Here is a 24,959-nt window from a genome sequence, read left to right on the forward strand (position 1 = left end):
GTTGCAAATTCCAAGTGGGTTTTCATGAGGAGAAGAGTTTGGCCACACTGCCATAAATCCCAGATCAGTGGAGTGTTGCAGTGATGTTTGTCCCTCTGTAGGTTTCTCCCATCTGCATATATGATCATGGAGCTAAACTAGAGTGACCATCAGCTTCTTGGTCACCAAAGCCCTTCTCCATCAGTTGCTCAGTTTAGCCAGGTGGACAGCTCTAGGAAAAGTCCTGGCTGTTCCAAACTTCTTCCATTATGGATACTGGAGGCTACATGCTTCTGTGAACCTTCAATGCAGCAGAATTTTTTTCTGAACTCTTCCCCAGATCTGTGCCTTGATGCAATCCTGTCTCTAAGCTCTACAGGCAGTTCTTTTGACCTCGGGGCTTGGTTTTTGCTCTGAAATGCATTTTCAGCTGTTACACCTTTTATTGAGAGCTGTGTGCCTTTCCAAACCATACTCGTTCAATTGAAATTGCCACAGGTTAACCCCACCTTAAGTGTAGTAACGTCTACAAGCAATATGAGTGCTCCTGAGCTCATTTTGAAGTGTCCCAGAAAAGGGTATGAATACTTTTGCAATGGAATCATTTCAGTTTTTTATTTCTAATAAATTTGCTAAGTTGTTTCAAAGATGTTTTGTGCTTTGTCATTTTGGTGTATGGAGTGTATATTGATGTGGGAAAAAAAGTAATTTCAAGCATTTTAACATAAGGCTGCAACATAACAAAACTTGAAAAAATGAAGGGGTATGAATACTTTCGCAATGCACTGTATATCACACAATTCTGACTTCTTTTCTCAGAATTGCAAGTTTATATCTTACAACTCTGAGAAAAAAAATCAGAATTGCCAGTTTGTATGACGCAATTGAAAGATAAAAAGTTGCAATAGCCTCTTTTTTTACATTTTCTGTTTAGTTGCGGAAATGGGCTTCCATTCTAGACAGCTTTTCAACTCAATGAGAAATATTACATTTTAATAGCGCAGATTCACGTCACAACATACTAACGAATTTGATTTTAAAAGTAGCAAAGTGGAATACTTTAATTTTACAAGTAAAACTACACTTAAAATATGCTCATGAAAGTACAAGTACCTGTAAAATCTACTTAATTACAATAACGCAAATTCGTTACCTCCACCACTGCTAACGTGTGTCTGTTTTGAAGTGTTTGACACCTTTTGGCTCACTGGTTTTACTTCCAAAATGTTTTTAAATAATTAATGCAATAAGATCATCCATGTAATGTTTACAAACACAACAATACTGAACATCTCTTTAAATCACACACAACTGAGACAGCTGCAACAAAAAATGTATTTTTACTGAAGAACTAATACAGCTAAAACATTCAATATTGAATTGATTTGTGCCACAGATAAACCATACTGACATAGTAATCTCATTCATAAGTGCTCAAGGTCTAAGGCATATACTTGATTGACTACAGGCTTTAAAATCTTGCCATTAATCATGAAGTGACTCCATGAAGGCCCACAGTGATCTTCGCAACATCGCAACAAAAGATCTGCATAGTCAGTTAAAACAACATCAGAATACTAAGAATGTAAACCAACAACAATGGCTTGGAAGTTTAACAGATATGAGGCACAGATGACTAATTCAATGCGAACAGAGCAGAAAGCATGACAGAAACTGATTATGGATGGACAAATCAGTCTCTAGTCTCCAGCACCCCCTCTCTGACCCTCCAGTTCCATGGTAGTTTGCAGTCAGGGCCGAGGCTGCAGCAGGGTTTGTGTCCGTACTGACGATAGTGGCTGGAGTCAGGGGCCGGGACGCACCGCAAGAACAGGCTGGTCTCTAGGACCTCTTTGTCATGGGGCACCAGGCAACCATCCTCTGTTTGCAGACTGAACACGTTCTCCGAGATCTGCCCGAGAGAGAGAAGATATTATCCTCTAGCAAACACAGAGTAATGCAAATAAAACAACACGCTCTGCATAAATACGCTATACACACACACACTGTTTACCTGATCGCTGATTCCTCTTGCAACGTGGCCTACTTTAACCCCGGGCGTCTCCCGAATATGAAAGCATTTCCCGTCAAAGTCTCTTATGTAGACATCCACCCCTGAAGAAACAAAGAACAGATGTGAGCATGGCACAAATAAATGCCATCTAAAAATATGTCATACCAACGGCATGTGTAAATGGGAGTTCTTATAAAAAAAAATACATGCTTAAAGAGATAGTTCACCCAAAAATGAAAATTCTGTCATTGATTACTCACCCTCGTGTCGTTCCAAACCCGTAAGACCTTTGCTCATCTTCAGAACATAAGTTAAGATATTTTTGTCCTTACTACCTTTCTGGGCTTTGAACGTGGTAGTTGCATTACTGTTTATGCAGGCTCAGAAAGCTCTCGGATTTCATCAAAAATATCTTAATTTGTGTTTCAAAGATGAACGAAGATCTTATGGGTTTAAAACGACATGAGGGTGACTTTTTATCATTTTGAGGTGAACTAACTCTTTAAATATGGCATATATCTCTAGACTTGCTGTTGTTGATAATATCAATAAAACTGCTTTTGGGTTTGTTCACATACCATCAAAGCATCGGGGCAGGGGTTGATGCGAGGGGGCGAACCAGTCCCTGCTGAAGCTCTGGCCATCTTGTTGGCTGTTGTAAGAAAACACGCCTGAGCTAAGATCATCGCCAGGGCCGACTGACCAACGTCCTGAATCCTAAAGTGGAAAAAAAAAAGAAAAAAAAACCTTTGAATTTCAAATAAGCTGTAATTGGTTAAACTGAGATGCTTTACTAGCAAACACAGGTGATGGCTGTCAGGAAGTTAACTGTCAATCTTCATATCCTTCTAATGTATTTACTAGACACATATCAGGTTATGGGGAAATACAGGCTGCCTCTAAATTTGACGCCTGGGTTTGTTTACCTTCTTGTCCCAGTATTCTCTTGTGGAAAGGCAGTCACTACCGAGACAAGAGAGCAGCTGCTCCTGTAGCTCAGCAGAATGAGGCTGGGAAAGACTGCTCAGGTAGAAATCTGCAGAGAGAGCGAGAGAAGTGTTACAATTATAATCTGTAAAACTACTGTTCAGATGGCTGTAATCATAAGAATGGATAGTCATCAGCAGATGAGTTTTCAGACTCATTTTTGATGCTAATTTTGGGATATGGGATAGAAAACTATGCTAAATGAAGACCAAAATCACTCGCTTGAGGTGGATACAATTTTATTTGTTAGGAAGACATGCATAAACTAGTATATGAACACATTTACCAGATAAAATCCTACAATCTCTCAAGTTTTGAATAATTCACATCTCTGGTAAGATTTATTTTTGAAAGAAGTATCTTATGCTCTCCAAGGCTATATATATATATTATGTAATTTATTCCTGTGGTAAAGCTGAATTTTAAGCACCATTCCTCTAGTCTTCAGTGTCACATGATCCTTCAGAAATCATTTCAATATGCTGATTTGCTACTCAAGAAACATGACACTTTTACTATCGCTTTTGATCACATGAATGCGTCTTATTCTCAATGTTAAACAGTTGTGCTATTTAATATTTTAGCAGAAAGTGGTAAATTTTGTGCATGATTTGCAGGATGCAGTCTTTACTGCCACTTTTGATGAACTAAATGAATCCTTAATGAATAAAAGTGCTCATTTCCTCAAAAAATCGTACTGACCACAAACCTTTGAACGATAGCATTAAAGAAGGTGCTACAAATTCCAATATCAGTTATTTTGTCCCGATATTATTTTTGCCGATGGTATTTTTAGATCCCACTATATCATTCAAAAGTTTGGAGTCAGCATTTTTGGGGGCATTTAGCAAGGATGCTTTAAACTGACCAAAAGTAATGATAAAAGATATTTATAATGTTACAAAAGATTTCTGTTTTAGATAAATGCTGTTCTTCTTTCTATTCATCAAAGAGACCTGAAAAAAAATCTACTCAGCTGTTTTCAACATAATAATAATAATGAATGTTTTTGAGCAGCAAATCAGAATATTAGAATGATTTCTGAAGGATCGTGTGACAGGAGTAATGATGCTAAAAATTCAGCTTTGAAATCACAGGAATAAATTACATTTTAAAGTATATTCAAATAGAAAGCAGTTATTTTCTGTTTTTGCTGTACTTTGGATCAAATAAATGCAGGCTTGGCGAGCAGAAGAGAGTTACTGTTCAAAAACTTTTGACTGGTAGTGTATATATTTTGTGCCAGTTATCCCAGAAGTGATTCATGATTTTCTGCATGAATGAAATTCACAACTGGAATGTATATAGCTACTATGAAGCTGGCTAGATAAATATCGCGATCAGATGGTGGCTCACCTCTTTTCAGGCTCCACAGCTCTTGTTCTGGCACTGTTGGTTCTGGTTCGGTTTTATTAATGATTTGTGGCTCAGGTGAAGTGGTTTGAACGTGGAGCAGTGACTTCGGAGGCGAGTTTTCATCGTTTCTTGTCTCCTCTTTCTGTTTCCACTGTTTTACCTTGTCTGGCTTTTCATTACGTTCCCCATCACCCACTTTCCCCTTCTTCTCTGAGCTCATCCACTGCAGCTCAGAGTGATCAGAGGACGTGGTGTGATGGGATGTGGTGGGTGTGGCTGAATGGGCGGAGTCTGGATTCTCTTGCTTCCCCAGTGGCTCCTGATAGGTTCCTCCTCTCACGGGGCTACGAAGTCCCCCGACTGCAAATAAATCGATGACATTTTTAACTGCGTGATATTTAATACAAAGACATTTGTATGCGTTTCATGGTTACTTATAGTTACCTTCTTTAAGTGCATTGGCAGTTTTAACAAAAAGCTCTTTGGCAGAGGCTCGTTTGTTTGGATCTTTCTGCAATCCTGCTTTTATGACTTCTGCTGTATAGGAGCTGCAGTCACATGGGATTTCCCTCAGAGGCGGAGGCTCTTTTGCTATCTGTCAACATGCAAACACAAACATTACTAAGTGTTTGGTGAATGCAAATCATGTAGGTTTCACAAAACACTCATTTAAATGTGGGAGTGGGAGGGGCTTATTTAAACAGTTTCCAATCAAAGTTTACCTTTAGGTAGAGTGGGTGGGAATAGTAGCGGGTCCACGGATGGCAGCCGTTGAGCATGTGCAGAAACATACAGCAGCTGCTCCAGATGTCTGCTTTTGAAGAGCGTGGCTCATTGAGCACCACCTCAGGTGCCATGTGAGTTTCTGTGCCTTTCAGACCTAAACGCATACCAGATTATTCGGTCAGCTTATGTATGTGTCTATGTTGACTTGAAATTTGTGACCTTGGAAAACCAGTCATATGGGTCAGTTTTTTTAAAACTGAGATTTGTACATAATCTGAAAGCTGAATAACTAAACTTTCCATTGATATATGGTTTGTTAGGACAATATTTGAAAATCTGGAATCTGAGGATGCAAAAAAATCAAAATAGCCTTTAAACTTGTCCAAATTAAGTTCTTAGCAATGCATATTACTAATCAACAATTAAGTTTTGTTATATTTACAGTAGGAAATGTACAAAACATCTTTATAGAACATGACATTTACTTAATATCCAAATGATTTTTCGCATAAATTGATCATTTTGACCCATGCAACGTATTTTTGGCTATTGCTACAAATACACCCGTGCTACTTAAGACTGGTTTTGTGGTCCAAGGTCACATATGCGTTTGAGGCTATTAATGAAATGTACTTACTCTTACAATAACTAAGCCCTTGTTTGTCCAATCTCTCTGAGTGTCCAAAGTCACACAGAAATGCATCCTTCCCATCGTCTGACAGCAAAATGTTATCGGCTGAAAATAAAACACAAGCACAAAGTGAGCTAAAATGTAACTTACTGTATTTTGAAGCCAAAATCAAATCAGACTTGCAACAACTTGTGTCTGTCTACAACCATTTGTCACTATAATCAACAGGAAAGTGAAATATGAAGAAATCCACAGTGCGATGTACACCACCATTCAAAAGTTTGGGGCCAGTAATAATTTTTTAAATACTTTTATTCAGCAAGGATGCAATAATTTTCTCAGAAGTGACAGTAAAGACATTTATAATGTTACAAAATATTTCTATTTTAAATAAATGCAGTTCTTTCAAACTTTCTATTCATCAAATGATCCTTAAAAAATCATCGTTTTCATAAAAACATTAAGCAGCATAACTGTTTTTAACACTGATAATAATAAGAAATGTTTCTTGAGCACGAATCAGCATATTAGAATGATTTCTGAAGGATCATGTGACACTGAAAACCGAGTAACTGAGTAATGATGCTGAAAATTCACTATCACAGGACGAAATGACATTTTAAAATATATAAAAATAGAAAAAAAGTTATTTTAAATAGTACCAATATTACTGTATTGTTGATCAAATAAATGCAACCTTGGTGAGCATGAGAGAATTCTTTTTAAAAACGTTTTCGCCCCCTTTAAAATGCCACACACACCCATTTTTAAGGCTTTCTAATTGGGAAATGGAGGTTTAAGTTCACGATCATCTTCAAAAGCATCTTGATGCATCAAAACAATAATGCTTCTGCTTAAATTGTTCATAATTTGCTTCTATTTCTGTAAAACTCACACTGACATTAAACTTAGGGGTAGTACCTAAACTGTACATGTACAGTAGCCTAATACTATATCTGACTACTAGTTTACAAATAACCGGTAACCCGTACAGCCAAGCACAGCCAAAGGCTGTTTAACTGTATCTATTTTCATTATTGCAATACTGTTGAGTCATGCTCAATAAGACCAGAAATATATATTTAGAAAATAAATACATTTGCCAGTGGGCACATCTCTTCCCACAAGTCTCTGCTCTAGAAGAGATGATTGGCCTTTTCCAGGAAAAGTTAAAATTGGTGTGTGAGACTTTCAGTTTCTATATTGCAAATGACAACTTGTCACTGAAGACAAAAAAAAAGAAAAGAGTAGATTAAATTACTGATAATTAGAATATTTGGACAGCAGATGGCGCTGTAGATGTCAGAGTAGAAAGGTTTGTTTTGTTTTACTGTTCGCTTGAATTTAACTGCGCTTTATCAATTTGAATGGCTTATAAAGACATAAAGCTGTCCACTTAATCTCTCGTGTCCATCTGGAATATATATGGTCAGTTCTTCAATCCGTGTCTAGTTTCTTTCTCTTCATCTCTCTGGCTCTTCTCCCTCCCTCCCCCCCGCCCCTCATATGAAGCACATGAGTCATGCTGTGGGAAATTCCCAGCCTGGGGTTGCTCACATTGTACTCTGATCTCCTTTCTTTCTCTCTTTCTCTCTTTCTCTCTCTCTCTCCTTCACCACAGGTGCTGTTTGTCTCACCCTATTCCCCGGAAAAACAACTAAAGCCAGCCACAAAACACAGTATTAGAATCGAATTAAATTCATCAATCTGTAATTCTTCAAAATGCTTATGGCTTTGTGTAACACATTTATTAGTTTAAAAAACGTCTCATTTGCTTACAGTGTTTTTTGTGGTAACTTTGAAAAGAATCAATTCTTAAGGCATTTTTATTGCACATATATTACTGTTTTATAGTTCAGGAGTCATAGAGTCCATCAGTTACGGTGCACTTCAATGTTACTTCTGTATTTTTACACTATTATAGTATTGTTTTTTATATATGTACACTACCATTCAAAAGTTTTTGAGATTTTTCATGTTTTTAAAGAAGTCTCTTCTGCTCACCAAGCCTGTATTTATTTAATCCAAAGCACAGCAAATGCAGGAAAATTCTGAAATAGTTTTACTATTTTAAAGAACTGCTTTCTATTTGAATATATTTTAAAATGTAATTTATTCCTGTGGTTTCAAAGCTACATTTTCAGCATCATTACTCCAGACTTGAGTGTCACATGATCCTTCAGAAATCATTCTAATATGCTGATTTGCTGTTCAAGAAACATTTATTATTATCAATATTTAAAACAGTTGAGTACTTTTTTTTCAAGATTCTTTGATAAATAGAAAGATTCAAAGATCAGCATTTATCTGAAATTAAAAGTTTTTTGAAACATTATACATTATTCCATTCAAAAGCTTGGAGTTGGTATAATTTTTTTTTTTTTTTAAATATATATATTGAAAATAATACTTTTATTTTTTCATTACAAGAATGCTTTAAATTGTTTAAAAAAAGTGGAGATGATAAAGACATTTATAATGTTACAAAAGATTTCTGTTTCAGAAAAATGCGGTTCTTCTGAACTTTCTATTCATCAAAGAAACCTGAAAAAAATTCCATTCAGCTGTTTTTCGACATAAAAATAGTAAATGGTTTTTGAGCAGCAAATCAGATCATGTGACTGGAGTAATGATACTAAAAATTCAGCTTTGAAATCACAGAAATAAATTACATTTTAAAATATATTCAAATAGAAAACAGTTATCTTAAATAGTACAAATATTTCAACATGTTTTGTTTTTGCTGTACTTTGGGTCAAATAAATTCAGACTTGGTGAGCAGAAGATCTTTTAAAAAAGCATTAAAAATCTTACTATTCAAAAACTTTTGACTGGTAGTGTATATTATGAATTAGCTTTTGTTTTTATACTTTCAGTTTTCATTTTCATTTTAGTTTAGGTTTTAGTAATTTTGTTATGTGCTTTCGTTAATGCTGTTTGATTTTTTTATTTTTCTACTTCTCAGTTTTAGTAATAAAATAAAAAAATAACAATCAAACAATTAAACAATAACAATTAAAATGCAGAATTGAAATCTTGGCACATCTGAACTCATGGAGATGTGAGATTAGGGTCATTTTATTTCAGGGTCATCATAAAAAGTCAGACTTTCTTCCACATGTAATCTCATTTGCTGTTTTTCAGAAACAATTGCGATATTAGGGACATCTCATATGCGTTTTTTCATTTCTCTACGCCGTTTCCAAAGAACTTTGACCCCAAAAAAGGAAGTGAGAACAAAAAAAAACGCATGTCCACTTTCCACATAAATAACATGGCGACATTAAATGTCAACATTATGTCATCCTTCCACGTAAGAGAAATAGAGACAGTCTGGATTAGTGAAGAAACAACTAAAAAACGCTAATGTGGCCTTTATAGCTATCCATCCCACACTTTGGACATACCTTTGATGTCCAGGTGAAGGACACGCTTCCTATGCAGGTGGTTTAGCGCCCCCAGTACTTGCTGAAGGTAGTGCAAGGACAGATCCTCTGGCAGGCGGCCTTGTTCCTCCACCAGCTGTCCTAAAGAACCTGCAGAGAGTGCGAAGTCATCAAAAACTTCCATTTTTCCACAAAACACTTCCTTTGTGCAGAACACCAGATTTATGAAATAAGGAACTGAGAAATGGATGAAGAAATAATTAGGTTGTGTCCACAAAGGCGCTACTAAGCACTTACTGGATTTAAGGTCCATGAAGAGGATGATGGAAGGACCTTCACGCACCACACCAAAGAGTTCCACCACCTGAGGAGACTGCAGGGCACTCCACGAGCCCACCTCCTCACTGCTGAAACTCACCAACGGCACCTGAAAACACACACACAAACAAATGCATCAACGGATCAACAGATGGTAACTTGCTTCTGAATACCAGCAGTGCCATCTGCCAGAATAATAATAATAATAATATGAACACAAAGGAGGGCACAAATACCTTTTTTGCGGCACACATGAAGCCGGTGCCTTTGTCTTTGATGCTGTAGACCTCTCCGAAGGAGCCGTGTTTGAGAAATCTACAGCGTTCATACTCCCTTCCCTCTCTGTATTCATAATTTACTGGTTGTAGACCCTAAAAAAAAGAGATGTGAGATGTTATGATGTCAACTGATGTTATGGATGTTGATAAGAGTCAGTTTTTTGAAACTGATCACCTAAAAAACATCTGAAATCTGAATAAATAAGCTTTCTATTTATGTATGGTTTGTTAGGATATGACAATATTTGGCTGAGATACAACTATTTAAAGTTGTTCAAATGAAGTTCTTAGCAGTGCATATTACTAATCAAAAGTTCTGATATAGTTACGGTAGGAAATTTACAAAATATCGTCATGGAACATGATCTGTACTTAAAGGAGAAGTCCACTTCCAGAACAACAATTTACAGATAATTTACTCACCCCCTTGTCATCCAAGATGTTCATGTCTGACTTTCCTCGGTCGTAAAGAATTATGTTTTTTTTATGTTTTTTGTTTTTTCTCCACATAATGGACTGATATGGTGCCCCAAGTTTGAACGTCCAAAATGCAGCTTAAATGCCTCTTCAAACGATCCCAAATGCGGTTATAAATGATCCCAGCTGAGGAAGAAGGGTCTTATCTAGCGAAACGATCGGTTATTTTCATTAAAATAATACAATTTGTTTACTTTTAAATGTCAAATGCTTGTCTTGTCTTGCTCTCCCTGAACTCTGTGTATTCTGGTTCATGACAGTTAGGGTATGTCGAAAAACTCCCATCTCATGTTCTCCCTCAACTTCGAAATTGTCCTATATCGCTGTTTTACCTTTTTGTTAAGGGTGTTTGATCGTCTTTCCATGTTCACTTTGCAAAGACAGGGTCGGTACTTCTGCAGTGATGTAGGATGATTTTTAAAATGATTTTTGAAGTTGAGGGAGAAACTATGATTGGAGTTTTTCGACATACCCTAACTGTCTTGAGCCAGAATACACAGAGTTCAGGAAGAGCAAGACAAGATGTGCGTTTGACATTAAAAAGTATACAAACTGTACTATTTTTATGAAAATAACCGATCACCGTTTCGCTAGATAAGACCTTTCTTCCTCAGCTGGGATCGTTTACAACTGCATTTGGGATCTTTTGAAGCCGAATTTAAGCTGCATTTTGGAAGTTCAAACTCGGGGCACCATAGCAGTCCACTATATGGAGAAAAATCCTGAAATGTTTTTCTCAAAAAACACAATTTCTTTACCACTGAAGAAAAAAAGACATGAACATCTTGGATGACAAGGGGGTGAGTACATTATGTGTAAACTGTTGTTCTGGAAGTGAACTTCTCCTTTAACATCTGAATGCCTTTTGGCATAAAAAAAAAAAAAAAATCAATCATTTTGACTTTTCAATTTAGTGCTTTATGTGAAAATTTTTTACAAATGACTATACATTTATGGTATCCACCACATTTATCAGTAAACGCCTAATTTCAAAACTGATGCATCTATGACTTAATTGTTAAACGGTTTCACAGAGCTACTAAAAATGTCCGAATTTAGAGCACATGACTAGCGCAGTAAGTGTGTGAAGACGTTTTTTTACTGTTTGCTTATTTCTCTTTGCAAGGAAACTCCCTAAGCAGAACTAGGCTGGTGAGGTAAACACGAAACCCCGCTGAACACAAGAAAAACAGGAAATCGACGACCGCAAGTCAACTTCTGGCTATGTGTACACATGCATGCATGTGCGCTTGTGTTTCTCACTCTCTCTCTCTCTTCCTCTCTGTATTAGTAAGCTTATGTTGTCTTTATCTGTATTGTCTGCTAGAGGAGTCAGCTTGCGTGTGCCTGTATGACTTACAGGCTGTGTACTTGTATGTAAATTTGTATCTTTGCGTGCAAGAGAACACATCTACGCGTCACCCTCTTTCGGTATGAGTTCATACATGTGTCAATTTTAACATGCTTCAACATCAAATGCCATTTGAAATCACCTCTTTGAACAGGATCCCTTCATTCTTGTCGCTCTCCTCTCTTTCGTCCTCTTCTCTCTCCCTGTCCTCTCTCAGCACGTCTTTGACGAAGCCGTATGCGAAGCAGCGATCTTCAGACGTAACGAAGTTCCTTAGGGCCGTAACAGCCAGAGGACATTCTGTCTCACTTCTCAGGGGAGACTTCAGTTCCTCGCTCTCTTGGCCGTAGCTTTGGCAGGAGGAGAGTCTCTGCCGGGACTCCCACTGATAAGGGTACGACGGGGCTTCTGTTTCCTGCACGGACACCCTTTCCGTGCCTTGACCACTGCTGTATGTACTACTGTTGTTGCTGCTACTGATATACACTGGATCTCTAATCTGAAACAACAGGACACAGCAAAGCAGTTTGGACTACTGGACTGATAAAGCACTGTATAAAATCAGTGTTGGTAATAGGAAAAATTTAATTTGAACCTGTAAATGTGTCCTTTTGGATAAGTGCTTTAGACCTCTAGAGAGAGCTAAAGACGAGCTTTGTTCGATTCAGTAGTTATCTAATCACTAAATTCCCTCTGAGACGTGATATAAACACCTGAGAGAACAGTCTAGTTTTATATCACTGTAGTCTTTATATCTATTCATTTTGAAAACATGGTGTGCTTCCTACCTTGGTAACATTTTTAGACATCAGCAAGACTACACTGATGCGATACAGAGAAAACCTAAGGCAGTATCACATGCTTCTCTCATGTATTATGTAATCTAAGAGTGCACTGTGACAAGATCAAAAATGATAAGGTTTTTTATTCACTACTGAACTGTATCAACAGAAATTGTGCCACTTTATTAAAGATGCACAAATTCAGTCAATATTAGACTGCTTTGTGGTGCTTTTTAGCTGTTAAACACATGCTAATGTTAAATGTGTTAACGTTTGCGCCACTTGGCTGCGTTTTAATGTTTTTAATGTTCATCAGCTGGAAAAAATGTTCTAAAGCTGATTCCAACAATATTGTTATTCTGTTGTTATCATTATAGCTGTGGTGCGAACTTAGGAATTTCCTACAGAATAATAACGATTATGTCACAGGTCACGTTTTCTTGGTCCAAGCACTTTATCAGTTTCCAAAAATAAACAGTTTTCTAATAAACAATTAAAACTAGCAATAATATCTAAGTGCTGTTACAAGTCTTGGTTATTTTTTGAGATGCGAAAAATGCAGAAAATTGAACCCAAACTGATTTTTTATGTCAAAGTTGTGCCAAAAATTTTCAGACGAGAATTTCGTACTCAGTGTGCAAGGACCTTAAACACAGTATTCAATGTAAATTTCTTTTTGTATCATAAATTAAAAAAAAAAAAAAAAAAAAAAAAAAAAAAAAAAAAACAAGTAGATAGAACAGAAAAAGAATAGAAAATGCTAGTATAAGTGGGTCATTTTTTATAAAAAATTAAAAATAAAACAAGTAGATAGAATAGAAAAAGAATAGAAAATGCTAGTGTTAGAGGGTCATTTTTTATAAAAAAAAAAAAAAAAGAAAAAAAAAAACAATTAGATACAATACAAAAATAATTGAAAATGCTAGTATTAGAGGGTCATTTTTTTAAAAAAAAAAAAAAAAAAAAAAAAAAAAACAATTAGATACAATACAAAAATAATTGAAAATGCTAGTATTAGAGGGTAATTTTTGTATAAAAATTAAAAATTAAAAGTAGATAGCATAGGAAAAACTAATGGGGAATGCTAGTGGGTCATTTTTATAAAAAAAAAAAAAAATTAAAAATAAAACAAGCAGGAAAAGACTAGAAAACGCTAGTGTAAGTGGGTAATTTTTATTAAAAAAAATAAATAAATAAATAAAACAAGTAGATAGAATACAAAAAGAACAGAGAATGCTAGAGGGTCATTTTTTATTAAAAAATGTACAAAAAATTAAAACAAGTACATACAATAGAAAAAGAACAAAAAATGCTACTATTAGAGGTTAATTTTTTTTTTATAAAAATTAAAAATAAAAAAGTAGACAGAACAGAATAAAAAAAAATAAAACAAGTAGATACAATAGAAAAAAAATAGAAAACACTAGTATTAGAGGGTATTTTATATATGTATAAAAAAATTAAAAAGTAGATAGAATAGGAAAAACTAATGGAGAATACTAGTTTTACAGGGTCATTTTTTATAAAAATGTAAAAAATTAAAAATAAAACAAGTAGATACAATAGAAAAAGAATAGAAAATGCTAGTGGGCCATTTTTTTATAAAAATTAAAAAAGAAATAAAACAAGTAGATACAATAGAAAAAAATATAAAACACTAGTATTAGAGGGTATTTTATATATGTATAAAAAAAATTAAAAAGTAGATAGAATAGGATAAACTAATAGAGAATACTAGTGTTGCAGGGTCATTTTTTATAAAAATTTAAATTTTTTTAAATAAAACAATACAGATACAATACAAAAAGGACAGAGAATGTTAATGTTAAATGGTATTTGTTTGTAAAAAAAAATAATAATAATAAAAATAAAACAAGTAGATAGAATAGAAAAAGAATAAAAAACACTAGTGTTAGAGGGTCAATTTGTTTTGGTTTTATTTAAATAAAAGAAAACAAGTATATATAAATAGAAATAGAAAATAGAGTGTTGTATAAGAGGGTCAAGCTTTTGTTCTTTTTTAAAGTCTTTTCTGAACTGTTCAAATATTAGTGTCCAGGACAAACGCGTAGCCTAAAGATGTCCTATAAATTAATTCTGCTTATTAACAATATCACTTAAAACTGAGTAGAGGCTTGGACCTAGAAACAGTATTTGATATGTCAACTTAACACGTATCATTTTTAATGTGATGACCCTTAAGAAAATCTAGACGCTTTCTTTGCGAGTAGCTCCCTATCCAGACAGTAAACATCACATCAGTACATTATGTTTTGGAACAAAGGCGTTGCATACATCTTTTATTAAATTCAACCCAACACCTTCCCCACCCCTCAACTCTATGATAATTACAGTAATTACAGTAAATTCAGTCTAACCTGATTAAAAGGGCACTCTCCGCTGTCCTGTTCTGGCACTCTGGGGACTCCCACGGACTCGCTCGCTCGGCTGTCCTTCTCAGCCCGTTTTCGCCGATGCTTCTTATGGCGTTTCCTCCTGGGCCGACAGCGAGGAAAGGTGCCGAGAAGCGACTGGGAGGAGATGCTAAAATGCAACCCGTTTTATGAAAGCGTAAGTTGCAGTGATATATTTATTCTAGGTATTGAAACAGAACATAATGAAACGCGTTTGTGTCACAGTCACTTAAGTCTTTACCTGCCATTGGGGCAGAACTCCTGCGAATCCTGGGACTCACCTGTGGAAAAGAGAAAAGAAAATTCAACACAAATTTGGATAAAACACTAACGAGTTCTACTGTTTAAGTCTCTGTAAATCAGTACTTACACTCTGCCTGTGCAATAATGGATTGTTTCTCTGTCCGTTGTGTCCACTCAAATTTGGCAGTTCCATGACACATGACCTCCTTAAGGTAGGGGCTCAGATGATCTACTTTGTCCAGCTCTCCTTTGCTCTCTGTGCGAGAGGTCGGGCCCGAGCCGGGGCAGTTAAGAACTTTGATGTCACTTTGGGCCATGTGGGAGAACGGGACAGTGGAGTTCAAAATCCGCTGCATTTTGAGATTCTACGAAACAAAGAAAAAGATCAATACATCAATTCAGTATCACACTGCTCATATGACAGAAGTAACACTGGATGTTTTCGTTTTATCTCAAGCACACACAGACTAATCGTAACCGTTTTGTGAAAAAAGACCTCACGCACCTGGCCTAAACTGGCAGGGGAAGGTATTTTCTTTCAAATACAAATTCATTAAATCTTCCCTCCAACAGCCTGAACTTTGTACCTGCTGAAGGCAGTAGAGGACACTGCTCTCTGTGTTTTCAGCCAACACAAAGACTCTATTCTTCACTTCTACACTTCCTGCTCCTCAAGGTTGATCTGTGGAGCGGGAGGAGCCGCCGAGGGCGAAATACGATCCTTCTGCTTATCAAAACGAAGGCAGGCCCTGTGCTGCTCACACCACCGCTGCTGTGTTTTGACACTGTTTGACGGGATGTTGTTGTACAACCCACACAGAAATAAGCTAACCACTCTGACTATAAGCACTCATTTTGATACTGAGAAAGTCCTAATTTAGAACATTATATCAAAGTATTATCTCTGATGAATTACCAAAGTAAGTTAGCTTGTTATCATAAACCTAGCGTCACTGGCGACGCTGACTTCTCACTCGGTATATGTGGGAGGTAAACATATCAAGATGATCTTTTTCCTTGTTTGACTGGTTTATGATAAATTTTTTAAATCAAATTCCTCAGAAGGTGTGGTTCAATTTTTTTCTTCTACTTCCTCATTGTTTTGAAATACAGTAATGCTTTTGTTAATGGAACTTAGTATGCACACTACCAATCAAAAGTTTTTGAACAGTAAGATTTTTTAAAAACGTCTCTTCTGCTCACCAAGCCTGCATTTATTTGATCTAAAATACAGCAAAAGCAGTAATATTTTGAAATATTTTTACTGTTTAAAATAACTACTTTCTATTTGAATGTATTTTAAAATGTAATTTTGCTCCTGTGATCAAAGCTTAATTTTCAGTATCATTACTCCAGTCTTCAGTGTCACATGATCCTTCAGAAATCATTCTGATATTCTGATTTGCTGTTCAAGAATTTTTATATTATTATTATCATCAATATTTAAAACTATTGAGTACATTTTTGTTCAGGATTCTTTGATGAATATAAATATCCAAAGATCAGCATTTATCTGAAATAAAACGCTTTTCTATTATTATACACCATACCATTCAAGAACTTCGAATCAGTATAATTTTTTTGAAGGAAATTATAGAAATTAATACTTTTATTTAGCAAGGATGCCTTAAATTTATCAACATTGATTATAAAGACATTTAGAATGTTACAAAAAAATTCTATTTCAGATAAACGCTGTTCTTCTGAACTTTCTATTCATCAAAGAAACCTGAAAAAATTATACTTAGTTGTTTTCAACATAATAATAATAATAATAAATGTTTTTTGAGCAACTAGAATATTAGAATGATTTCTGAAGGATCATGTGACTGGAGTAATGATGCTAAAAATTCAGCTTTGAAATCACAGGAATAAATTACACTTCAAAATATATTCAAATAGAAAGCAGTTATTTTAAATAGTAAAAATACTTTAAAATTTTACTGTTTTTGCTGTACTTAGGATCAAATAAATGCAGGCTTGATGGAGGTGAATGATGCCTTAAAACTATCCCACTCAGAACTACTTAGCAACTGCACAGCCACAATTTAAAAATCCACCGAAGTGCTTCATATTGCTATAAAATAAAGCATTCTGTGTAGAATTCAAATGGGTCTGATACGTTTTATTGTTTGCGTTGATTCATACATATGATCCACTCCATGATGTCATGTCTCTGGACTGGACCTGACTGTGACACCACTTGAAACCAAACTTCTTCGCCCTAATGCAAAACATATTTAATGTCTGAATTGTTCCCTATCCAATACACTACATGGCATTTGTCATACAGAAAATACCAACTCTCTGAACAAGTCACCAATTTAGCTGCAGCTTAATTTATACTGTGGTGGGCGGGGCACTTCGGAATCTAAAGAGAATTTGATTGGACAGAATGTTTGACGAGAAGCCGAAGTGCAGGGTGATGTCATTAAAGCCGTTAATCCATATTGGCGGAAATGAAAGACTGTACGTTTTGAATGTTTAAATCTTCTAAATGCGAATGCTGTCATTGTTTTGGAGCGTATTTCTACTAAAACGTCCATTTTGATTTCATGGGGACTTTAAAACGGCTCAGAACACCTTGGCAACTGCAAAGAAACAAGCCGAAACACCCACAAAACCTTAGCAACAGCACAGCAGCTCAAAACCTTAGCAACCACACTGGCATCCGGCCACATCATTCTAGCAATGTGGCGGCAGCCCCTACAAGCAGCAACCACACTTTCTTCTTTCAATCTTTAATAGCTGCGCATTCATTTAGCGAAGTTTAAAAAAATGAATCAAACATGCGAATTGAAAAACGCAACATTTGTAGTGAAATCACTATTCATAAAACAGCTTTTCATGATATGGATACTCTAAAATCTGAACAAGCAAGTCTTTTTCTTCCATTCAGCTGGAAAGATCTGCACAGGCTGGAGAAACTCTGCAAGGTCTCATGCAGTTACAGCATGTTGCATCAGTGAGCCTTTATATGACCCCAGTTAATCTGTCCCACACTCTCCCTTTCCCTTTCCCTCTCTCTTTCTCTCTCTTATACCTCTACACTAAGAGAAAACAGGCTTCCATCTAAAACCAACGTCATTCTTATAAATGCTGCCAAAGGCTTATTGGCTGCAAGGACCCGAATCCTCCATTTTGATAGCTAATGGAGAAGCTGTTACATCATTGAAATGACTTCAGAGAGCACTCACAGCACTGTGGGAAGATTAAAATCCATTCGACAGCGACATACGTGAGCAATGGAAAAATGTTGCAAGAAAGTCATGCAGTTGAGCAACCTGTAGTTCCTCAAATGTTCCTCACACTGAGAGCGGCTACACACAGACCCCAGCAAAGACTGACATCATGAGACCGGTCGCCTACTGTCCTTTCCATTACAGTATAGCCATTTGCATTCAATGATGACTAGCAAACACTCACTCACTTAAATGAGGCACACAAAGAAAAGGAAGAGAGGAAAACATACCGCTTTTTAAATGCAGCTTCAAATGCAAAGAGCACAGCATTAGAGATCTCGTACGATATGATGCAAATACTCGTTTACTAACACTATCACAGCCGGTCCCTCCTCTCTCTCTCTCTCTCTTTTAGTCAGCTACACCTCTGACGATTGATCCCGCTGGCTCTCTGCCATGTTGAGAGCAGCTGCGCTGTGATTGGATGGAGCTGATTTACGGGAAATCCATCTCCATTTCCCCTCCCTGAGCTCCCCTCCTCCTCCTCCTGAGGCTGCAGGCTCTCAGTAACTTCACCTGCCTGAAAGCCTCTCGTTCTTTAACTGAACTTTCTCTCGTAAAATTAGATCCACTTCAAATCCTGAGTTTGCATTTATGTGTGTCTATGTTTTTTCTGTTATTCACCCTCATGTCATTCCAAACCTGTACACTGTAAAAAAACAAAAAAAAACACAATTTGTTGAGTCAACTTAAAATAATTTGTTACCCTGCTGCCTTAAAATTTTAAGTTGAATCAACTCAAATATCTAAGTTGTCACTTAGTATAATTTAACATTTCAAGTTGTATACACTTTTTCTGAGTTGACTGAACCTAAAATTTTAAGGCAGCCAGGTAACAAATTATTCTAAGTTGACTCAACAAATTGTTTTTTACAGTGTATGGCTGTGGACCATAAAAGATACTTTGAAAAACCAGCGTTCTTTGAAATATCTACTTTTATGTTCCACTGAATTTTAAAGTCACACATTTGACACTGTCTTTTTTTTTTATGAACTACACCTTCTTTTCTTAATTCTTTCTTGTGTGAAAGTGGACATCTTTTAACCAAATCTTAACAGCTAGTAAACAGTGGCTTTTTAAAATGTCCAATTTGTATATTGAGGTGTTGAAGACCTCATCAAATTGAGAAAGGTCAGATCTTGCTCATCTACTGTAAATTCACTGACGTCAAGTCAATCACTTGTCACTGGATTTTCATATCTAAGCCTACATCAAAAACGCTGTTGTAATATCCTACTCTCTGAGGTTCAATAACCAAAGTTCAGTAACTAAAGGCATAGTGCAAAGTACTAATAGGTTATTCAACTATAGATGCTGTTGATGACTAGTGTTGGGGGTAACGGATTAAAAGTAATCCAAGTTATGTAATCAGATTACTTTTTCAAGTAACTAGTAACACATTACTTTTTTAATTTACAAGAAAATATCTGAGTTACGTTTTCAAATAAGTAATGCCAGTTACTTTACAGTTGTTTTCCCATTTATTAACTGACAGCTCTCCTGTCCTCAAACTGAGAGAAATCGAACTGAGAAAAGTACAGAGGCGTTGTATGTTCTATACAAACATGACGTTACTGTAGTTACAGACTAAATGTTAACATGCATTAATTTATCTCACTCGCAAAAAAAAAATAATAATAATAATAATTCAGTGAATATAAACAGAGAAATGCAATTTGGAATATGAAGCAAACCTGCAATAATTAAATGTTAAATAACACAAATATACTTCATGTATTTAATCCAATTTTTTAACCATTGTCTTTGCTGCTGACCTTCAATCATCCAATTCAACCATACTTATAATCAAAAAACTTTAGATTAACTAACATTTGTGCTTCTTCTTTTTTTTATAGCTGAAGAGTGTTGAACTTTCTTCTCTTGCGTTTTACTGTACAGACATGAATTTACTTTTCTTTCAGCCTGAGGCTTATTCATTTCACTTTTTGGTATGAAAGGCTTTCATATTTGCCAAAAATAAAACTTTAGTATAAGGACCAATTCTCACTATTAACTAGTTGCTTATTAGCATGCCTAATCCTACCCAATACCTAAACTTAACAACTACCTTACTAACTATTAATAAACAGCAAATTAGGAGTTTACTGACAAAAGTCGTTAATAGTAAGAATTGGACCTTAAAATAAAGTGTGACCAATTTTTTATATTAAAAACAAACAAGCAAGCCCTGCCCAGATTTAAAAAGTAATGCAAAAGTAATGTAATGCATTATTTTCCATAAAAAATAACTAAGTAATGTAATTAGTTATTTTTTAGGGAGTGACCCAATATTGTAATGCATTACTTTTAACAGTAACTTTCCCCAACACTGCTGATGACAGACGGAAAAGCAGAATTAGGGCCACACTTTAGCAGCTATAAAAACATCTGTCCCTAAATAACTTCTACGCACACACCTAACATTTACAAACCTTGCTTTTTTTTAATAACTGGTTTTACTGCTTTACAGAAGGGCTTTCAAGTTTGAAATAACTTTGTCAGCTAAAAGGTATGTCAATAGAATAAACAACCTCATTCCATTGCATCACTGTTTTCCTATGAAGAAAATGGAGCTTAAGCATTTTTATGGTATTACACATTTTTCAGAAGACACACCACCGTTCAATAGTCAGTACATTAAAAACAAATTAAAAGAAATTATTACTTATACTCAGCAAGGATGCATTAAACTGATCAAAAATAAATCAGCTTAAAAGTACAAATCATTTAAACATTTTATTGTAGTGAGTTGAAATGTACTTGTACTTTTAAGTTATTTAATTTCAAATTTTTAAGTTGACACCATAGAAAATTTACAGTGTGAGGACATTCATTTACAGAAACAACTGCTTGTTTCAAATGCTCCTTTTTTGAACTTTTTATTCATCATATCCTGAAACTGTTTTCAATAATAAGAAATGTTTCCCAAGCAGCAAATCAGCATATTAGACTGATTTCTGAAGGATCATGTGACACAGACATGACTTTTTTACTGTCCTTTTGATCAAATAAATGCAGCCCTGGTGAGCATAAGAGACTAAACTTACCGACCCAAACTTTTAAATGCCAGTGTATTATTTGCATAATAATCACACATCTCAAGGGCACAGAAAATGACAAAATACAACTATCAAAGGTAATTTCACACTGAAAACTTTGTCTAGGCTTGTTTGTCACAGTCAATTAACGTACAGACTACTACAGAACCGGGAGTTAAGCCACCCTGCATCTGTCATTTCTAATTAACAGTTTAGGGAAATGGTGCGGTTTGACTTGTAACGTTCAGACAAAAACTCGTTATCAGACGTTAACTCTTCATCAGCGCATCAATGCTCAAAGCCTGTAATTATCAACAGGTTTAAAAAAAAAAAAAAAAAAAAGTAGACATGCTGGTTCTGCATTTATTTTAAATGTCGAAATTTTTTTTGCAGAAGTGAGAATGCAAAGCTACAGGCAGATGAGGAAGAAAGCACAAAATGACAGACAGTGCATTCGACGATATATGGCATACAGAAGTGTGGATGTTTCGGGCAGCTCAAACAGGAACAGTGTGGTATTGAGGCCAGGGACAGGGCTGAGAAGAAAAACACACATGCTAAGAGGCATAATGACAGCCTTTTACCACTGAAGTGTGTGACAAAAAACATTGGTTTAACCAAAGGGAATGTCCACTTCACGATGACTATGTATGTGTGTGTTTGTGAGACCAGACATTAGGCAATTACAGAGTCCTTATCACTTCATAGTCAAAGTGGTAAAACAGCGGTTTTGTTGGAAAAGGTGACATTTGGGTGTGTGTTTGTTTTGTATGTGATGCTTTAACACTTTTGAATGTTACTAAACTTTCGCCTTTTCGCTTTACACATTCAAAAAGGTGACAGAAACATGAACCATGAAAACCAATTCTCCACCTTAATACAAAACACGACAGGTGAATAGGGTAAAACTAATAAATATCACCCTACTTTCCTAATTAATTTAATCACATTACATTCCGTATTACAAGTTTTCTGAAATGTTATGTTTACATATGCAAATGAGGAAATATCTTATTAAAAGTGCACTAATTTGCATACATTTCCAGAACATTTCTTGATCATTTTGTCGACCACCGCTCCAAAAATCAGAGAATACTGTCAACAGACAGGAAATTAAAAAAACATTATGTATAAAAATAGGAATAAAACTAAAAAAGTGCATGAGGAAAAAAATCACTTCCTTTCAGGATATATATTGTAATTAAAATCTACAGATGCAAATAAATAAAGGGTAATAAATTAAACAAATAAAAGTGTGTTTTGGATGCTTGCTTTCTACTTCTCTAAAAGAAGAAGATGTGCAATGGAAACCAAACCGCCCCAAAAATTGACTATTGCATGAAAAAACAACAGTTTTGCCTGTAGTGTCTTGCTTTAAAAGAAAACAGATTGAAAACACACACACACACACACACACACACACACAGGCATTAGGCAGTGACTCACTTACGCCTCCACACATGAACAAGATGCTTTTGGCCTGAGTAAGTCCTGCTCTAAAGTCTAAACTCAAATACTGGAGGCCAGCAAGACCCGGACCTGCTGCTCAGCCCAGTGCAAACAGACCCCTGAATACCTGTCAGGGGCCCCTCTGCTCATTTGCCACCAAGAGACACACAATACATAAAAGGCTGTTGCTATGAGACACTATTTACATTGCATTACATACATAAATATTTTCAAGCATAGACATTAAACACGTGATAACAGACTTTGCATTTGAGTATGTACTATTTATGAAGGGAATTTGCACTGTACTACAGTAGATCCTTGCACAGTAACTTTAATTGTTAAAGTTGAGCAACCGAATATATGATGTCTGTTTAACTGTTACATACAATAAAACTTTTTTCTTACATATTAGACATCCAAAACTTGTGCAAGAAACTCCTTTTCACAACCACTTTGTTTCTTAAGTATCTTTTAGACATTTACACGAACAATTTTTTTAAAATCCCGTACGTTTTTGCATAAGGTAAAGCGTTAAAACGTTTTAAAACTATGAAAGTCAGAAGTCTTTAACTTCCTCCTTCGCGCCTCCGCCATTTCGCATAAAATGAAGAGAGAAAATCCTCGGAGACAGAATCGGGAGAATTCAGCTTGTGTGTCTATTAAAGACATTCGTTCGAGACGGACTCTATAAGGGTAATTCAGTAAAGATAAGGGGACTTACCTTAATTGTTTTAAAAAAGGACAGGAAAACGAGTCTTGTGTCGGACGTTGTCGAGCTCTTCTGGTCGTTTGAGACAGGAAGACGAAGGACGCATGTCAACTCCTAGTAAGCTGCCTACATAGACAGCATGCTTGGCCATCACATACGCATTCACGCTGCTGTCTAGAGAGGCAGCTCACTGGGTTTCAGACACAAATGTAACATCACGACTGAAGAGTCATATTGAAAGTAAGTTTTTTGAAAGCAGAGTTCAAGTTGACGTCAAATGGCCAGACTGACTGTTGGTATCGCAAATGTTTTGTGAATTGTTTAAATATATAGAAAGACGTAATAAAATACATCTTAAAACTGGACTGTGCAGCCACCCCTGCTTAAAAAATAATCGAACAATCTACAAATACCATTACAAACCATCAACTTTTAAACTTTTAACCATTAAAACCATTAAAAATGGTTTTCTGTAGTGACATATTTCATTAGGATTTATTGGTTTTAAGCCACCAATAGAAGGTGACCAATTACCAGCAGAGACCAACAGGGTCCATTACAGTTTCCATTAAAACCAAGTCCCATTATGACCAGTAAAACCATTATAAATTTTGTGATTGTGTCTACTTTTTTTTTTTTTTTTTTAGCCAAATTATGAGCTTACTGCTAGTGTACATCCAAGATATATTAATACTATAGGATCTCTATTCACTTACATAAAGGAAATGATGTAAATGTGATGTAAACACTCCCACTCATACCATTTCAAAAATTTAGGACAGTTTCCATATTATCTGAACTTTTTTTTTAGTTTTAAGAAGTTAGAACGTTCAGAACGTTTTCATTTTCATTTTAGGAAAATAGCATTTGTTATTCATCTGTGAATAAGTCTGTAGTTTTTAGAAGTGTATTGCCAATGTTTTGGTCTGCAGCACCATCTTCTGGTACCTTGGCATGCACATACAAAAGTTGGAGAGAGAAATATCCCATGAGAGGATGTGGAAAAACTTAAAAAGTAATGTCATTTTGAAAATGGGCCACAGCCTGGGAATCCTGAGGAATGTTTTTACCTTATGTCCAGCTTCACGTAACAGTTTCCTCTGCCTCGTCCCATCTTGGTTGTACGAGTACGAAAATTTAACTGGATTATGTAGAATGTGTTCTGTGATCAAATGATCTAATCTTGACTGAATTTTCTAATTATTTTTATGCTTTTATTGTGTTGTACATATGCTTTGGATGAAACTAAAACCACAACGAATTTTGTTTGCCTTTCAGTCAGCTGTGGGAACAATCACTTACAGGATCTGATTAGCTGTGGGCAGTGCTATCTGAATGATGTTTGCTGAGCCACACCAGTCATGTCTTTTTAAACTGGTGATGCCATAAAATTACATGCGAGAAACAGGCATACTCCTGTCATCAGTTATTGTGTGTTGAGTATTTCACGCAGCATATGTACTTTGTCAGTTTTTGTGTTATCTGAATGATTAAATCTATGACAGTTTGAACTGTACATTGAAGGCCTTTATGATGTATACAAATTCAGTACTTATGCTAAATTTATACTTTTTT

General features: G+C 35.6%; 1 protein-coding gene across 2 annotated transcripts; it reads right to left on the bottom strand.

The window, feature by feature from the left end:
• Positions 1-1,300: 1,300 nt before the first annotated feature.
• map3k14a (mitogen-activated protein kinase kinase kinase 14a) lies at positions 1,301-23,560 on the bottom strand. 2 transcript variants are annotated; one of them, XM_051105518.1, is made up of 16 exons: positions 23,397-23,560; positions 15,070-15,307; positions 14,941-14,980; positions 14,664-14,829; positions 11,646-12,002; positions 9,634-9,768; positions 9,377-9,506; positions 9,101-9,229; positions 5,700-5,798; positions 5,059-5,216; positions 4,781-4,931; positions 4,337-4,696; positions 2,920-3,029; positions 2,572-2,710; positions 1,994-2,094; positions 1,301-1,891 (listed from the first exon to the last, which is right to left on the bottom strand). In XM_051105518.1, exons 2-16 carry the CDS (start codon positions 15,296-15,298, stop codon positions 1,673-1,675), a joined length of 2,523 nt encoding a protein of 840 aa, XP_050961475.1. In that variant the 5' UTR covers positions 15,299-15,307; positions 23,397-23,560; the 3' UTR covers positions 1,301-1,672. The 2 variants fall into 2 exon arrangements, with proteins under 2 accessions (XP_050961475.1, XP_050961476.1); XM_051105519.1 differs by lacking the exon at positions 23,397-23,560 and adding an exon at positions 18,415-18,563.
• Between the last annotated feature and the right edge of the window lie 1,399 nt (positions 23,561-24,959).

Source organism: Labeo rohita, chromosome 3 (genome assembly GCF_022985175.1).
Source record: "Labeo rohita strain BAU-BD-2019 chromosome 3, IGBB_LRoh.1.0, whole genome shotgun sequence".
Taxonomy (NCBI): domain Eukaryota; kingdom Metazoa; phylum Chordata; class Actinopteri; order Cypriniformes; family Cyprinidae; genus Labeo; species Labeo rohita.

Bases quoted from the DNA above. Each gene is read 5' to 3' on its own strand.
- map3k14a (XM_051105518.1), bottom strand. From the start codon at position 15,298: ATGCAGCGGATTTTGAACTCCACTGTCCCGTTCTCCCACATGGCCCAA. The intron at 14,981-15,069 runs GTAAGTACTGAT...TCTTTTCCACAG, and splicing joins CATTATTGCACAGGCAGAGT to GTGAGTCCCAGGATTCGCAG. The intron at 4,932-5,058 runs GTAAACTTTGAT...GCATGTTGACAG, and splicing joins CCCACCCACTCTACCTAAAG to ATAGCAAAAGAGCCTCCGCC.